The 17,428-nt window shown below is 34.1% G+C and overlaps 1 protein-coding gene across 2 annotated transcripts in view; it reads right to left on the bottom strand.

Annotated features, from left to right (window-relative positions):
* Nucleotides 1–2,729: 2,729 nt before the first annotated feature.
* The window catches only part of LOC133197616 (peroxisomal targeting signal 1 receptor-like), a 20,359-nt gene continuing 5,660 nt past the window's right edge, over nucleotides 2,730–17,428 (bottom strand). The window contains exons 6-17 of one of the 2 annotated variants that reach the window (XM_061333723.1): nucleotides 16,262–16,451; nucleotides 12,371–12,506; nucleotides 11,591–11,713; nucleotides 10,695–10,819; nucleotides 10,494–10,551; nucleotides 9,423–9,566; nucleotides 9,245–9,315; nucleotides 8,467–8,652; nucleotides 6,137–6,218; nucleotides 5,945–6,031; nucleotides 5,530–5,687; nucleotides 2,730–3,162 (exon numbers count right to left, since the gene is read on the bottom strand). In XM_061333723.1, the coding sequence (XP_061189707.1) occupies nucleotides 2,958–3,162; nucleotides 5,530–5,687; nucleotides 5,945–6,031; nucleotides 6,137–6,218; nucleotides 8,467–8,652; nucleotides 9,245–9,315; nucleotides 9,423–9,566; nucleotides 10,494–10,551; nucleotides 10,695–10,819; nucleotides 11,591–11,713; nucleotides 12,371–12,506; nucleotides 16,262–16,451 (1,565 nt within the window). In that variant the 3' untranslated portion in view covers nucleotides 2,730–2,957. The remainder of the gene's footprint in view (nucleotides 3,163–5,529; nucleotides 5,688–5,944; nucleotides 6,032–6,136; nucleotides 6,219–8,466; nucleotides 8,653–9,244; nucleotides 9,316–9,422; nucleotides 9,567–10,493; nucleotides 10,552–10,694; nucleotides 10,820–11,590; nucleotides 11,714–12,370; nucleotides 12,507–16,261; nucleotides 16,452–17,428) is intronic. The other variant, XM_061333724.1, reaches the window with a different exon arrangement.

The raw sequence follows: 17,428 nt of genomic DNA, 5'->3' as shown, positions 1-17,428 counted from the left end.
ACTAAACAGTCGAACGGACCTTTTCTAGAGCATGTTACCTTAAGTGAAAACTATATCTTGACAGCAAAATCTTTAAATTTTCATTTGTTACCTGTCCCAATTATGGTCCCATTTCACACTTGGTTCAAAGTTCGTCGTCCAGGCTGCGTAAACAACATTTTCTTTCTGTATCAACCACAAGGCCACACCAGCACCCAGCGTACCCCCAAAGATTCTCAGGTGAAGTGAAAGGTGCATGCTGTTATTCCTTCAGTTTGACAACCAAGGTCATTTAAAAGGTTAAAAAGTAGAACATTCGACACCAGAGGGGTGTGGTTTTGTTTGCAAATGTTCGGCAAAATGAATTTTTTTCTAGCTTAAACATTTTATTTATTTTTCTGACTTGTCTGCTCCCCCCCCCCCCAAAAAAAAAAAAGAAAGAAAAGATGAAATAAACACTGTACGAAAATTATGCAGTATTCATTAAAACAACAAAATATGACGGAAAACTTTTCCCGTAAAATTCCTAATAGAATGTCATCTCGAGGCAGATAATTTCATTTGTCGGAATTGCCTTAAATTGTGTGCTTTGCGCAAGGAAGTGAAAAAGCTGTGAAAGTTTGTATGTGACGGTCATGCTTGGATTCATGTTCACTTATTTGGGCATGTTCAGGAAGCTTAAGGATAAATACACAAACAAACTTTTTTTTCCAGAAATCATCAATATTTCTTATAGATTTATATTCAAATAGGTAACCTGAATAATGTTTGCCAGGTAAAGTGAGAGAAATTTGTGAGATTTTGTCGCAGTGTTAAAAATATGTGCAAAATTTTGTGTAGGATTACATAGAAAACAACACAAAGTCGCATGTCTAAGTACGAAAGAAAACTTACGATTTCTTTATATTTTAGGGATTTATTATTTATGTAATTTCTATTCAAAATCAGTCAAAATATATGTATTAAACCATGCAGAAAATTTTTGTTTGTGTTATATGTACCATTAAGACTAAGATATGTATGAGACATATCTTACGAAAGCCTATTAGGATCAAACTATGGAGAAAAAATTGATCCTTATAGGCTTTCGTACGTTGCTATCAAAAGGATTGACTTTCTCATGTCTAAGTCAATTGTAAACAAATAAAATAGGGGCATCTGCTACTGTAGATTCCTTATTTTACGCGAGTACTTAATATCGCGAAATGGCCCAAGGGCGTCAAATCGCAAGAACAATAATTCGCGAATGGGTGATTTATCTACAGATTTTACATACATTAAAGCACCATAAAAATAAAAGCGAGTAATTTTATTTCGCGAGTAGTGCTTCTCGCGTAATTACGCGATAATTAATTCCTCGCGTATATTTAGGAATCTACAGTATTTCTCGAAGTGTCTTTCACAGGGGGGGGGGGGATATTTTTGTCTACACCGCAAACGAGTATTTCAGATGACACTCATATCTTAAGAGCCATAGGTGCCTACCCCCTCCCCCGCGACAAAGAACCTCGAGCTTGATTCATTATTACTTTTAATAATCTAAAACAAACTCTTTATATAAAATATATATAGTCTCTACATTTAAATCAATTTTCGTGTGTATTTGAAAATCTGGTGATGTTAAAAAGCCTGATTTTCAATCGGGATACATGCAATTTTTTACCTTCTTATGAAAAGACATGTAAATAGATGCACTTAACTTTTTAATACCGTTTTTAACATCATTAAACAATTACTAATGAACTCTTCTTTGCATTCAAATAAGTTTAAATGGCCAAATTGCATTTATATTGAATTAAATTGATTTAAAATGTAGGCGAGAGTTGAGAGTTAGCGTTCGTAGTTCTTTAGAGATAAGAATTTTCTAATCATGCTTTTAATATATTTCGGTGTAAAATGCCCTAGCAACATTTAAGTCATGATATTTTAAAAAAGTTTTAAAAATATGAGCTTCAAATCTGTGTCTCAGCCCCAATAAGACATAAAATTTCTTTTTCGATTTGAGTTTAATTGCAAATTTTATTTTGGGGAAAGAAGTAACATAAGACATCGTAAATTACATCTAATATGGCTTCTGTTTACATCTTAAAAGATATGTCTTAGAGTGGTCAAAAGGTATACCTCAGATATATATCTTAAGAGGAATGTTAAGATATTTTCATGAAAATGCCCACTGGTTTCAAAACTGATCGTTTTCGTCTTTGATAATAGCACATCCATGGCAAATATACTCAAAACCAACACAGTAAGCATGAGGCATAGAGGCAAATACGTTGTTTTTTAAAATATATTCTTTAAAATCAGTTCTTTTTTGTGTCATACCGAAAAAAAATATACACTGTCATGATTTGAGGAAAATAATAGGTATACTCTGAGTAAAGTTTAAAACAAGTTAAAACACTTCTTTAGGCTTTGTCTTAGGCTGTAATGAAATTGGACTGAGAAAAAAAGTTAAAGTTTATTAGCAACTGATGATACATGATTTAAATTTTTTATTAAAGACCCCTGTCATTCTGAGGACATACCTACATATAGGATTAGACACAGTTTACGCAGGTCTCTATCTCCTGATGGTGATGAGTGGAAAAAGACACATAAAATTTGCATAATTTTAATCGTGATTTTTTTTATGAAAAATAATATCACAGAATATATATTAAATATACTCTTTCTTCATACCTGATAATAAAAAATGAAATTTTCAAAATTTCTTTTTATAAAATACTCTTTGAGCATCTAATTCCTTTCCTTTAAACACACAAATTACCACGATTTGGTTAATATCAGGTAAAATTTAAAGTAAATCACTAATTGAACAACATCATTCTCAAACATCCAGGCAGAGCATCATCAAAATCACATGGTGATGGTAAAGGGGGGCTAGACTTGGAGCCAGTGAGGGAATGATTAACAGACACTGGGGGATTATGTCCTCCTGATTCTAGAATGTGTTCCTTCCTCCTTGAGGGCACTTTATATCAGGAGTTCATGCCAAACTCAGAGTTAAGTCTGTCTAAATCTTGATTATCACAGGCATCATATAGGTCTGGCCTCCCTAACAGAGAGACTGCCATTCTTAGTGTACTCCAGATGTTCTTTGACATGACTACTTGTGGGTCCTTCATTCCATGTTGACTTTTCTTCTGCATGTTTAACGCTGTTAAAAAATGCTCCACTGCCTCACTGTAAACAGGAAAAATACACATCTTGTTTAAAACAAAAACCAAACTAGAAATCTGACCAGTCAGCAAGGGCCCCACCAAGGGGTAGAAATATAAGGGTGCAGATTAGGGAATGAGAATACTTGATTACAAAAATTTTAAAATATATGAAGAAGAAAAAGCACCAGCAGCTGTAATTATAAAATTTCAAGATAATTCCTAAATATCCAACAACCTGTAAATAGTATCCTTGTATTTACATAAGGCAGTAAAAACATCATATCTATAATTATAACTCAATTAAATGTATATTTAAAGAAGAATGAAGCATGTGTTTTCTAAAATGCCAGCCTTCAGTGAATGCAAATATCACCCAGGCTTGACCTTATAACTTCAAAACAAACATCAGTTTCAGACAAAGGTGATAATAAATCTTCAAGTGACAGACAGATAACCCTCGAAAATTTTCTGCAATCAGTTAAGATAATTAATCCCAGGGGATGAATTGTACTCCTTTCTTATCCCTTTCTTCTAAGTTTACAATAAGAACTTTTTAAGCGATGATAGAATGAGGTTATTATCTGAAAACCTGTTAAGGGTCCTCCACACCCCGTGACTTGTGACGTATATCGAGAAAAAATACTTTTACTTCCGGTTTTATATAGTTTGTGCACTGACGATTTGACTGGCACCGCCTGTAAGAGAGTCTTAAAAACGCTTTAGATTTTAAGGTTTTGTCAAAGGAAGAGTATGCAGTCAACCGAGAGCAACACCCTGATCATAAACAATGAACACATGGCAAAATCACGCCGTGACCGAAAGAAGAAAAAGTGTTGATCTTTTTCAATAAAAAACGGCAGACATTTGAGATTTTGTTGCATAATGATTCGTAAATAACAGGTATATCTACTCGAAAACGTTTAAATTTTTTATATTTTCAGGCTAATAAATCCATTGCGATATCGTCAACAAGACTCTTGTGAAAAGTTGATATTATTGTACACTGATTTGTGCCTTTCAATAATACCTATCTCATTGTGTGTTTATAAATATTGATAAAGTGTGCATTTCTAGTTTTGCTCATTTATATCTGTCCTGTTCAGTTGTGAATAACGAGTTACTGAGTACATGTATGATGACGTATGCGGAGACTTACCAAAGTTTTTGAGTCCTGGGTAACAGGAAAGATAACTCTCAAAACGGAACTTTGATACCAAAGATTTTGAAAATAATTTTTCCTATTCAATAAATTTGATTTTGATTCAATTTTTTGTTGTAATTTAATTCATTAATGTTTCTTCTATACATCAGGAATCTTCAATAATTTTTTCTCAATGAATTTTAGCGTAAATGAGTTATATTTATTTTTTATAACTTTGATTAATTTTTTAATAAAATATCCTCAGTGATAAAATTAAGTTTTTGTGGTTGTTTTCTAGGCTTAATAATATATTCCAGGAGAACACAAAATTTGTTGTGCTACTTATAAAAACTCGGTGGGGAAAAAATCTTAAAACTTATGAAATTAAATTTTAAAACAATCAGTGTAAATTATATTTCAATTCTTGGCCAGTTTTTAAAGGTTGATATGCTTGTTAAAAGTAATGCTCAGTAATATGAGAACATAAGTTGGGGGTGTGTGGAGGACCCTTAAAATAAATAGTATTCTTGAATTTACATAAGGCAGGGAAAAAAAAAGAAAGAAAAAGAAAAAAATAAAATATTAATAAAAAAAGATATCTTTATCTATATCTTGTTTTTAGAATTCAATAAAATCATAATTCATTGTGTATTTTACCAAAATAAAGTATGAACATTATTTAATTTACATTTCAGAGAATGTAAACATCATTCAGAATTGACCTTAACTTCAAAACAAACTTCATTTGCAGACAGAGGTGTTAATTAATCTCAATGTGACAGATAAAGATAAATGCTTTGGATTTTCTTCAAGAGGAAAGTTAATTAATCCCAAGCGATTCATTGCAGGCTTTCATAGTTTACAATAGGAACATTTTCAGCAGTTATCTCTCTTTGCACATTCACTCTTATATAAAGTTAAGGAATCTCTCCTACCACCCCAGCTCCAAACCAGATGACATAAAGAACCAAACTTAGCATCAAAATATGTCTTACTGCCTATTCAACCAACATACCAAATTTGAACTTAATTGGTCAACCTGAATTTGTGGATGGAAGAATGACAGACGGACAGACAGACAGAGTGATTACTATAGGGCACCCGCAAATCCTTGCAGGGCCCTAAAAATAGAAAATCTGAAAGTTAAATACATTTACATATTCATCTTGTTTGATGTCTATCTATAAGATAAATCAACACTACTGACTTTATATAGGTTTACATTATAAGGTACTAGTATCTACTTACTTATGGACCCCCAGGTTAATACAGGCAATGCCTAGGTTATAGCGTGAACGGATATATCCTGGGGAGATCTGTAAGGCATGGTGGTAGGCTTCTACTGCCTCTTCACTGCGGTTACCATTAGCCAGGGTAGCACCAAGCTTGTTCCAAAGCAAGGCATCCTAAAATTATTTTTTCCCAAGGGTTTAATCTTTAAATATTCATCATTCACAGCATTGTCTCACTACACAAATGATGTGCAAGTGTACATACATGTATAAATGTACATGTATTTGTCTAACATTCAATTTTTGACTTATGAAAAGTTGTGATTAATTACATGTACACTTTAACATGAAAATACATATAAAGACAGAAGAAATTAAGAGAAATTTCCAACTGTGTCTCTTTATCATAAAGATGCAAGAAGTTTATGTACCTGAGGTTTGACCTGCAGGGCTGCAGAGAAACAGTCCACTGCTTTGTCATACTCCCCACTAAGGTTAAACAATACTCCCAGGCCACTCTAAAATGAAAGAACTGACGTTTTATCCAATATTTCAATACATTTACAGGAAAAAAAAACAACTTATTTTGATCTTCATTTTAAACAAACACTGGGATACAGTACCTGTACATCTGCATCAATTTCCCCGTTTTTCATTAGACGAGCTGCCTCAATAAACAAATCTTTAACTTCACTGTGCTCAGTACTGAAAATTTTCATAAGCAAGTATTACAACATACATGTAAAGTGTAAAGAAACATCAAGTCATATGCATTTCAAAAATCAGTAAAACTTGCTTTATGATATGATATATTTTTCCATTAAACAAGAGGCCAAAGGGCCTTAACTGCCACCAGAGTACAGTAAAACCATGTAAAGTATCCATAGAGCAAATATTTAATAATTATATAAAAAACCTAAATAAACTGATAGAGGAAGATATGTTGCTCAAAACATGAGAAATAGGGTGATCAAAGATCAATAAAATAGTTAGTTTCATAATGGTGATGATCTCCAACAACTTCGAAAATCAATCAGTTTCCTTATTATACATTAACACGTGTTATATACATGTACAGGGGGAAAGTTTTTTTTTTTTATAAAATCATGCATTTTCACTATACAATCAATAGAGCCCGGCCCTAACACCAGAACCCTTGACCTAAGGGCCATGAATCTGACAAGTTTAGGAGAGGCACCCTTGCTCATTATAATAACTATTCACTTAGTTTGTCTGCTAGATATACAGAGGGAGAGAAGAAATATTCTAAAGAATTTAAGCATTTTACTATATGATCAATAGAACCCTGCCCTAACACCAGAACCCCTGATCCAGGGGCTATGAATTTCGTAATTTTGGTAGAGAGTTCTCTGCTTGTTATAATCATGTCAACATTTTCTCTGCTTGATGTCCAGGAGTGAAGAAGATTTTTGCAGATTGGATTATTTTAGATGGTTTTGGCCCCAAAACTCAAGCCCCTGGAAGGAGGAATCATGAAATACACAATTTTTGATCCTCTTGACCCATAAATGCTATATTCATGTACTAAAATTGGTTAAAATTAGTTCAATGGTTCTGGAGAAGAATTTAAAAATGGTCAAAAGTTTATGCTTTTTCACACAACAATGGACAAAATTGTATAGCAATAGATCACTTGAGTGACTTGGTTGGCCTAAAAATATTGATGATTTTATTTCAAATTTCACATACATGTACATGCATTTTTAATGAAACTCACTTTATCAACTTTGAATATTTTATTTCACAATGATTGGCAGTCTGACAACAAGGGATGCATGCACTGAACCTGTACAATTTTCCTAAAACATCAGTAAAAAGAGGCCCAAGGGCCACAGCGCTCACCTGAGTAACTTTGGCCTTGCTGTTTTTCATGGGATTTCTCCCCCCCCCCCCTTGTAGTGCTTATTGTGGCCCCGCCCTACCCCCAGGGATCATGATTTGAATAATTAGAATCTACACTAGGTACCCCAGGATGCTTTCACATAAGTTTCAGCCTTTCTGGCCCAATGGTTCTTGAGAAGAAGATTTTTAAAGATTTTTTCTGCATATTTCAATGTAAAACTTTGATTCCCTATTGTGGCCCCGCCCTACCCCCCGGGGTAATGATTTGAACAATTTAAAATCTACCCCAGAATGCTTCCACATTAGTTTCAGCTTTTCTGGCCCAGTGGTTCTTGAGAAGAAGATTTTTAAAGATTTTTACTACACATTTCAATGTAAAACTTGGATTCCCTATTGTGGCCCCGCCCTACTCCCGGGGGTCATGATTTGAACAATTTAAAATCTACACTACCCAAGGATGCTTCCAAATAAGTTTCGGCCTTTCTGGCCCAATGCTTCTTGGGAAGAAGATTTTTAAGGATTTTTACTACATATTTCAATGTAAAACTTGGATTCCATATTGTGGCCCCCCCAACCCCCAGGGGTCATGATTTGAACAATTTAGAATCTGCACTACCCCAGGATGCTTCCACGTAAGTTTCAGCTTTTCTGGCCCAGTGGTTCTTGAGAAGATTTTTTAATGACCCCACCCAATTTTTGTATTTTCTTGATTATCTCCCCTTTGAAGGGGACCTGGCCCTTCATTTTAACAATTTAAACTCCCCTTCACTCAAGGATGCTTAGTACCAAGTTTGGTTAAAATTGGCTCAGTGGTTCTTGAGAAGAAGTCGAAAATGTGAAAAGTTTACAGACGGACGGACAGACGGACAGACAGACGGACGGACGACGGACAACGGGTGATCAGAAAAGCTCACTTGAGCTTTCAGCTCAGGTGAGCTAAAAAGAAAACTGAAAAAAAATATACACAAGTACAGTGTGTTTACACTTTATCTCAAATATTGTTATCTTCATTCATGTCCCCCAAAACCTAGAGAATAAATCTTTTTTTTTTCACAACTTGCCAAATTGACAGCAACCAAGAGTCCCATACCTTGAAATATATGAGGTAATTTTGGGGGCTGTTTCCACTTCTCCTGGGACTAAATGGGAGTAGGCAGGATTTTTCTTGAGCCAGGTTTTCAGGGAGTGACAGGCATGTGCAGCTAGGGATTCGTTGGTAAAGCTGGTGGCCAGAGCCATAAGAGCAGTCAAATTGTTACTATCTAGTTCCAAGCACCTGTTTTAGATATTTATGTACATGTATTCTAAACTTTTACGTGTCAGATAATTTAACATTTAATAGGTAATTGCCTTTGGCATAAATACATAATTGTACTGTTCATTAATACATTCAGCATAAACAATGCATTATCCTGGTATCCTGCAAATAACCCCACCCATTTGTTTTTGCCACCAATTCTTATAACTAAGAACATCTTCCATCACCTAGTTTCCTTTACAGAAACTTTTTTCATATTTAGTAATTGAAATATGAAGATTTTCTTTTATTGTTCCTTTTTATAAGCCAACATTGCTTTTGTTAAAAGGAAATAGATTACTCATTCAACATGATATATTTTTTGATTTTCTTTAAATTTTTTTTTTTATTTTTGCCAAACTTGTGAAGTACAAGTGCTTCATGCACACAGGAAAGATGGTATGGAAGATATAAAACTTATGTAGCTGGTATTTTGTATTGTATTGAATTTTGTAAATAATTTATCTATTAAAGAAATATTTTTTGAAGTTTAATGCATTATTCTACTAATATTTATATGTTTTACGTAAGATTCAGTAGGGTCTGTAAAGGGTAAAGATATATGTATTACTTTTTAAGTGCAGCAATTGCAGCTGGTTCCTGCTCATTCTCTGCCTGTGTTGTTCCTAAATACTGCCAAGCCTTAAACAAACAAACTCTCAGTAATTCCTGTCCAACAGGATTAAATATTTTTATTATGTGCATAATTTCATGAGTTATGTCTTATGACATAAATTATCACTAATTACCAAAGTATTCTGGTTGTCTTTCTGCACAGCTGCTTCAAACAGTAAGACAGCATTGGGAATGTCCCCTTCTTTTAACTTCTCAAGACCAGCTTGGAAAGGGTCAGGATGATCAATAAGTGGGTTTTCATCCTCAAACTCGTAAACCTTGGTAACGAATGAAAAATCATCATAGAATCTATTCTTTACTCATACATTTACATGTACATGTTTTATTAACATGTTTAATTTATAGAAAAATATACAACTGCAATATATCAGTAGTCCATAGGGACTAGTGGCCTTGAATTAGATATTTCACAGATTTTACTAGTCTGTCGCTTTAGAATTAAGAAAAAATCACAATATGCACAGCCATGTGCATCTTTGTGGTCCCTGTATTTAACAGATACTGTAGGTGTAATGTAATATACATGTAGGTATTTCAAGATGCATGCATTAATACTGTATCACCATAAGGGGAAAAAGTTGGTTCAACAAACACAATTAGTTTTCTGTCTATTTTTGATCCTATAAGCCAGTAAATAAAATATTTAAACTTGATTATCCCAACAGAAAGCAAAAAATAACCTACAGTGTATATCACATCAAATAAATCTAACATTATCACCTACATGTACATGTAGTTATAGCTTGTGAAGTGTGCAGTCAGATGCTATAACAAAATGTTAATGTGGCTCTGATGACATATTGCATGCAATATACATGTATCTTGTTTTTTTCCCCAGAGTATTTTTTACTTAATTTTTTGTCCAGCTGACTTTAAAATAAGTACAAGTATTTAAAGAATTTGTAAAGTCTTTATCTCTCTATCATTTGCTATAACTGATTATTACCAGTAATTAATATCAGATGAGTGTGAACATAGTTATACAGTATTTTCTGAATTCTACCACTTCACATAGTGAGGTGGTCTTTTAGTCTGTGTGAATTTTTCTAAGACTTATGAATATGAATGAAATTTTGAACCACTGCATATTCATTTATTGACATTTTCATTGTAACCCTGTGGAAGTATTAATCTGTTGTTTTGATGAAATCTTTGAACACATATTCTGATAGAAATTTCAGTACCTTATAAGGATCTGATTCCTCAAATTCTGTCAACCAAGGATGCCCATCATCTGTGGTTCTAAGAAAAAAAATACTTATATAAGCATCAACCTCTGTACAGTATCTTTTAAATTTCAATTGAAAACTTAAATGCCACAGAAAGTATTTGTGCATACTGAAGCATCATGCAATGATCAGTGATTTTATCAGTTCATAACTCACTTGTCAACTTCCTCCCAGTGTTTTTGTAATTTTTCCCAGAAATCCTCATCAGATGTTCCCCTGTTTCCTGTCATCTCAGCGAACTCCTCCTCCCACTGATCAACCAATGATTGCCCAGGCTCCAACTGTCAATTGTGAAATAATATATATAGCCATTAATAACTTGTATCAATATGACAACCAATTTCTTTTGCCCAGATATCCTATGTATAAATTCTTTTGTCATTATATTTTTAAAAAAATTCAGTCAAATTTGGTCACCATTTATAATTATACATGTATTTTCATGTATCACAGGTTAGCAAATAAAAAGCAAGCATGTCAGAATTTGTTAAAATGTGCAGAATGAATTTAAGAACCACAACAACAGAACAAACTTGAGATGTGCTGGAATATAACCCTTAAATTCCACTGAATGTTCAATGGTGTAGACACTTGTTTGCAAAATACAAACTCTGAAGAAATCACACTTCTTGCTCATGACATTGATTTTATACCAAAGAAAAATCAAATACAAAGTACATGGTAGATAAAATTCAATACAAGGAACATCTCTTACAGTAAAACTCAATTGAAATTTTGAACAAATGTCTGTTCTTCCAATCTCCATGTTAAATGTTAAATTTGCTGTTAGTTAGCTATAATTCATTTCCGATGTATAGCTTAATTGTTTGTTTTCTTTGTAGATAAATTGTACCAAAAAGTTAGAGGATGTTTATTACTGAACCAACATCTATATGTATTGTCTCTAATACTACTAAACAGGATGATAATCTCCTGTAACCTGCTACCTAGCAGATTAACAACAGGTGCTATGCTATTCCATACACAGTGCTATGCTAAACCACTACACAGTGCTACACTTCTAACTACAGGAGAATTGAGGGATGTGGTACCTGGGGGTTAGTGGAGAATTCCTGAACCCAGTCCTCAGCTCTATCCTCAGGACTTTTCTCTATCACTTCATTATCCCTGATTACAATCTCCCCATCCCCAATTTTCTTCACAAACTTCAGGAACTGACAAAATAAAGCTTCAGTTCAATTACTGTGTTTGAGAAGTCTGACTGTTACCTGTACATGTTACCTACTTTTGTGTACATGTGAAATAGGTGAAGATAATGAACAGTGATTGATCTCAAAAAACCTACAAACAATAAAATACGGACCCCTGGAAATTCCAGAGGTGGGATCAGTGGCATAGGAGGAGTAAGCATCCCCTGTCAACCCGCCACACCCACCATAAGCCCTATGTATTGTAGACACAGTAATCTGTAATTCATGTATAATATAATATAATGTATAATAATATCATAAAGTGTAAATAATGTTTTTATTTAGTGCAAACATATAAACCAAACATTTTAGAACCATAAACTTTCCAATACTTGCAATCTTTTAATTTACATGCACATGTTTCATTACATTTTTTAAAAAAGAATCAAACACTTCCTCTGTGCAAATCAAGTCATTGCTTTATTTGTATAACTATGTAACTGTAGTTTCAAATAATGGATCAAAGTGTGTGATGAACCATTATACTTGTACTGGATATATGACTTATTTCAGGCAATAGCAAAGAAATATGTGACAAGGAAAGCATCTGATGGGAGAAAGAGAATGTAATAGAGGGACATCTAGTTTTAAGTACATGAGTTATTATTAATGTAAACTTACCTCAGAGTTGGCCAGTTTAGGATCTGTTACATTATTCAGGAGATCTTTGGCAGTTTTTGCCAGATCATCATCTTGAGTAGAATATTCATCAATCCATTTAGTATCATCTAAAACCTCTTTCTCATATTCTTCTGTCCTGTGAAATAGAAAGTAATACAGTAAAATTTGTCTAATCCAGACTCTGAGTATTCCGGAATTTTGTCCATTTCAGCTATAAATTTTAATCCCATGCACTTCTTTAACAAATGTATTATAAAAAATTCCATGTAGTCCGGAATACTGTCTATTCTGTATTCCGAACGCTCAAATTGGTCCCAACTACTCAAAATTAACGATAATTTATTTCCTCTAATCCGGCCAAGCAGAATTATCTAAGTCACTTCAGTGCAATTAACACCTTTTGCACTTGAAGAAATATAAAGTTTTAAACAAGAGGCCCATGGGCCACATCGCTCGCCTGAGTAACTTTGGCCATGCTGTTCTTTACCAAATTTCCCCCCTTGTAATACCTATTGTGACCCCGCCCAACCCCCGGGGGTCATGATTTGAACAATTTAGAATCTACAATACCCCAGGATGTTTCCATATAAGTTTCAGCTTTTCTGGCCCAGTGGTTCTTGAGAAGAAGATTTTTTAAGATTTTTCTTATATATTTCAATGTAAAACTTGGATTCCCTATTGTGGCCCCGCCCTACCCACGGGGGTCATGATTTGAACAATGGATGCTTCCACTTAAGTTTCAGTTTTCTGGCCCAGTGGTTCTTGAGAAGAAGATTTTAAAAGATTTTTCCTATATATTTCAACGTAAAACTTGGATTAACTATTGTGGCTCCGCCTTACCCCCAGGGATCATGATTTGAACAATTTAGAATCTACACTACTCAAGGATGCTTCCATAAAAGTTTCAGTTTTTCTGGCCCAGTTGTTCTTGAGAAGAAAATTTTTAAAGAGTTTTCTTATATATTTCAATGTAAAATTCCCTATTGTGGCCCCGCCTTACCCCCGGGGGTCATGATTTGAACAATTTAGAATCTACACTACCCAAGGATGCTTCCACTTAAGTTTCAGCTTTTCTGGCCCAGTGGTTCTTGAGAACAAGATTTTAAAAGATTTTTCCAATATATTTCAATGTAAAACTTTGATTCCCTATTGTGGCCCCGCCCTATCCCCGGGGGGTCATGATTTGAACAATTTATATTCTACACTACCCGAGGATACTTCCATATAAGTTTCAGCTTTTCTGGCCCAGTGGTTCTTGAGAAGAAGATTTTAAAAGATTTTTCTTATATATTTCAATGTAAACCTGGGATTCCCTTTTGTGGCTCCGCCCTACCCCGGGGGTCATGATTTGAACAATTTAGATTCTACACTACCCCAGGATGTTTCCATATAAGTTTCAGCTTTTCTGGCCCAGTGGTTCTTGAGAACAAGATTTTAAAAGATTTTTCTTATATATTTCAATGTAAAACTTGGATTCCCTATTGTGGCCCCGCCCTACCCCCGGGGGTCATGATTTGAACAATTTATTTTCTACCCTACCCGAGGATTCTTCCATATAAGTTTCAGCTTTTCTGGCTCATCAGAAGATTTTTAAAGATTTTTCTTATATACTTCAATGTAAAACTTGGATTCCTTTTTGTGGCCCCGCCCTACCCCCGGGGGTCATGATTTGAACAATTTAGAATCTACACTACCCCAGGATGTTTCCATATAAGTTTCAGCTTTTCTGGCCCAGTGGTTCTTGAGAAGAAGATTTTTTAAGATTTTTCTTATGTATTTCAATGTAAAACTTGGATTCCCTATTGTGGCCTCGCCCTACCCCCGGGGGTCATGATTTTAACAATTTAGAATCTACACTACTCCATGATGCTTCCACATAAGTTTTGGCTTTTTTGGCCCAGTGGTTCTTGAGAAGAAGATTTTTTAATGACCCCACCATATTTTTGTCTTTTCTTGATTATCTCCCCTTGTAAGGGGACATGGCCCTTTATTTTGACAATTTACACTCCCCTTCACCCAAGGATACTTTGTACCAAGTTTGGTTAAAATTGGCCCAGTGGTTCTTGAGAAGAAGTTGAAAATGTGAAAAGTTTACAGACGGACGGACAGCTAGACAGACAGACGGACGACGGACAACGGGTGATCAGAAAAGCTCACTTGAGCTTTCAGCTCAGGTGAGCTAAAAATGCTTACATGTTTAACTTGCTTTCAACTCCATATCACACAGTATAACAAAAAATCAATAACAATATAGGTACACGATTTACAAATCAAAATATAAATCGGGATCGAAACTCAGACGTCTCATTTCAAAATGGCGCCATAACGTAAATTTTTAGATAAAAATTTAAATGTCCATTCAATAATTCTCAAATCGTAAATAACTGTGGTTATGATCAAGTTGAATGCGCTTTCCAACTTGCAAAACCAGCACTTGATATACATGTGTCTGTAGATTTTGACCTCATTAACATTTCACGTTGAAAGTCTCACACTTTGTGACAGAAAAAGAAAAATTGACAGTAGGTCATGCGATACTTTGAATAATTTTAGACTCCATAAATATCAAATGATTTTGTCATTTAATTATATTTTCCCAACATATGCATTGTACATGTTAATAAAACAACGGAAATTAATTTCAAAAATATATTACTGCATTTTTCCTGCACTCCGGATTCTGTCTAATCCAGCCAAATTTTATGGAACCATTGGTGTCCAGTTTGGACAAATTATACTGTTTATTTAAAGCAATATGATCTGCAACTTTGGTGTCAGAAATTTTTGTTGCAAAATTGTTATCAACTATTTCAATGACAGAAAAAAAGAAAGTTAATAAACTTCTGTTGCTATTTATAAGCTTTGATTGAAGCAAAATTACATTATTGTCGTCCTGTACAATATTGATTTCTTATATACATGTAATACTATATATTTGATTGTATAGAATCCTTTATTATGAAACAAATGGATACTAAATATTTCTGTCTTATTGATCAAAAAGGTTTAAATTACATACAAATGTATCATGATAACACATTTTAACAGCAAAATAGTATTCTCAAAAATGCAGCTCATATTGCTTTAAAAAGATAATAATTTACACGTACTTCTGGTTGTAATTCATATCATTTGAGTGGATAGAAAAATTAGTTTATTTTGTATGACCTGTATTACATACCTCACAATATGACTTACATCAAAATATAACAATCTGCTCGACATCTCATTTAAATTTTGAATTTTAAGTGAAATTGTCTTATTTTTACACATAATGAAAGAAAACTAAATTATAAGGAACAAATTTACTAGCTAGCCAAGTTATACTTGTATGACCTTGGTTGGAACAGTCCTAAAACTATGGTCCATTTCTACTTGCCCAACTATACACTTTTTACATAAAATTTCATTGAAATCAATTTATAAATTTCAGAGATACATGTATCTTTTTGACAGATGGTTATGAAGAATTTTTTTCTAGATGTCCAACATTTATCTCCTCGATACTTCTCTGAAAAATATGAGTCAAATACAGCATCCAAAAAATAGGTCTATATCTTTGGATTCAATATCTACCTTGGTAATAACAGAATTCATTATTACATCAAATTTGACCTGCTTTCAATATTTTAATCTGATTACTTCTCCTGAAAATATAGGCAACAAGCAGATTTGCCACATGATCGGTAGTATGCAGCCCTAGATCAATAAACATTCATATTATTACAGAGCTGATATTATTGTGTGTGGTCCTGCTCTATGAATACACACCTCCAACACCAATGCTTTGGGAATTACCTTATATTTTCCCAAATTCAAATAAGATAAGCAAAGAATATATAATGTAAATAAATTATATGTTGCATCACTTGCATGGCAATATAAACTGACCAGGGTCTGTGCTCTGTATGATCAAGGTACTCCTCTGCCCACTTTAAATCCCCAGCTGGGTGAGGAAGCACCTGCTGTGGCTTCTGATCAAGGAATTCGCCTGTCCAATCTGGCCCCATTGGTTCTTTGTTACTTGATAAGAACTCATCTGCCCATTTTTCATTGGATGCCAATTCCAGAATTCCTGGAGCTGTTGAAAATACTAGATATTACAATATATGCCCATGAATACATGTTTAAATATACTTTTAAAATCGTCCTTACAAAATGAAGAATACAAGTAATGAATAAAATTCACACGTCTGAAAAGTGCCTGTGTTATACAGACTATTAAAGGACATGGGGGATAAGGCATGCCTATATGGTGTTCCAGTTACTTTCTCCAAATTAACATTACATGTACATACATGTATGTAACTTGTGTTGTGCAAAAGAAAAAAAATATTTGTACATGTATTTAACTCTGTGATGAATGTTTTTATCATTAATGAGGTATCAAATCATGCCAACATTATTTTTATGGAAAATTCTATCTGCAAAATTAGTCCAATTTAAAAAAAAAATGAGACTGTATTTGCAGTATATGTGATTGATGAAACTCATAAATATACAAAAAAAAAACAACTTTTCCTTTGTTCATGAGACTGTCAGGTATTTTTGTCATTGATCCACACTGTAAATCATAACAGGTATTAGCATTTAAGGCCAGTCGATACAAACAAAACAAGAGGCCCATGGGCCACATCGCTCACCTGAGTAACTTTGGCCATGCTGTTCATTACCAGACTTCCCCCATTGTAATACCTATTGTGGCCCCGCCCTACCCCCAGGGGCCATGATTTGAACAATTTAGAATCTACACTACCTCAGGATGCTTCCACATAAGTTTCAGTTTTTCTGGTCCAGTGGTTCTTGAGAAGATTTTTAAAGATTTTTCCTGTATATTTCAATATGAAACTTGGGATTCCCTATTGTGCCCCCCCCCCCCATCCCCGGGGTCATGATTTGAACAATTTAGAGTGTACACTACTTGAGGATGCTTCCACATAAGTTTCAGCTTTTCTGGCTCAGTAGCTCTTGCCTATATATTTCAATGTAAAACTTGTATTCCCTATTGTGGCCCCGCCCTACCCCCGGGGGTCATGATTTTAACAATTTAGAATCTAC

The sequence above is a fragment of the Saccostrea echinata genome, unplaced genomic scaffold (assembly GCF_033153115.1).
Source record: "Saccostrea echinata isolate AGI-Se365-2 ecotype Australia unplaced genomic scaffold, CSIRO_AGI_Sech_v1 ptg000030l, whole genome shotgun sequence".
Taxonomy (NCBI): domain Eukaryota; kingdom Metazoa; phylum Mollusca; class Bivalvia; order Ostreida; family Ostreidae; genus Saccostrea; species Saccostrea echinata.
This window is presented reverse-complemented; position numbering and strand designations above follow the sequence as displayed.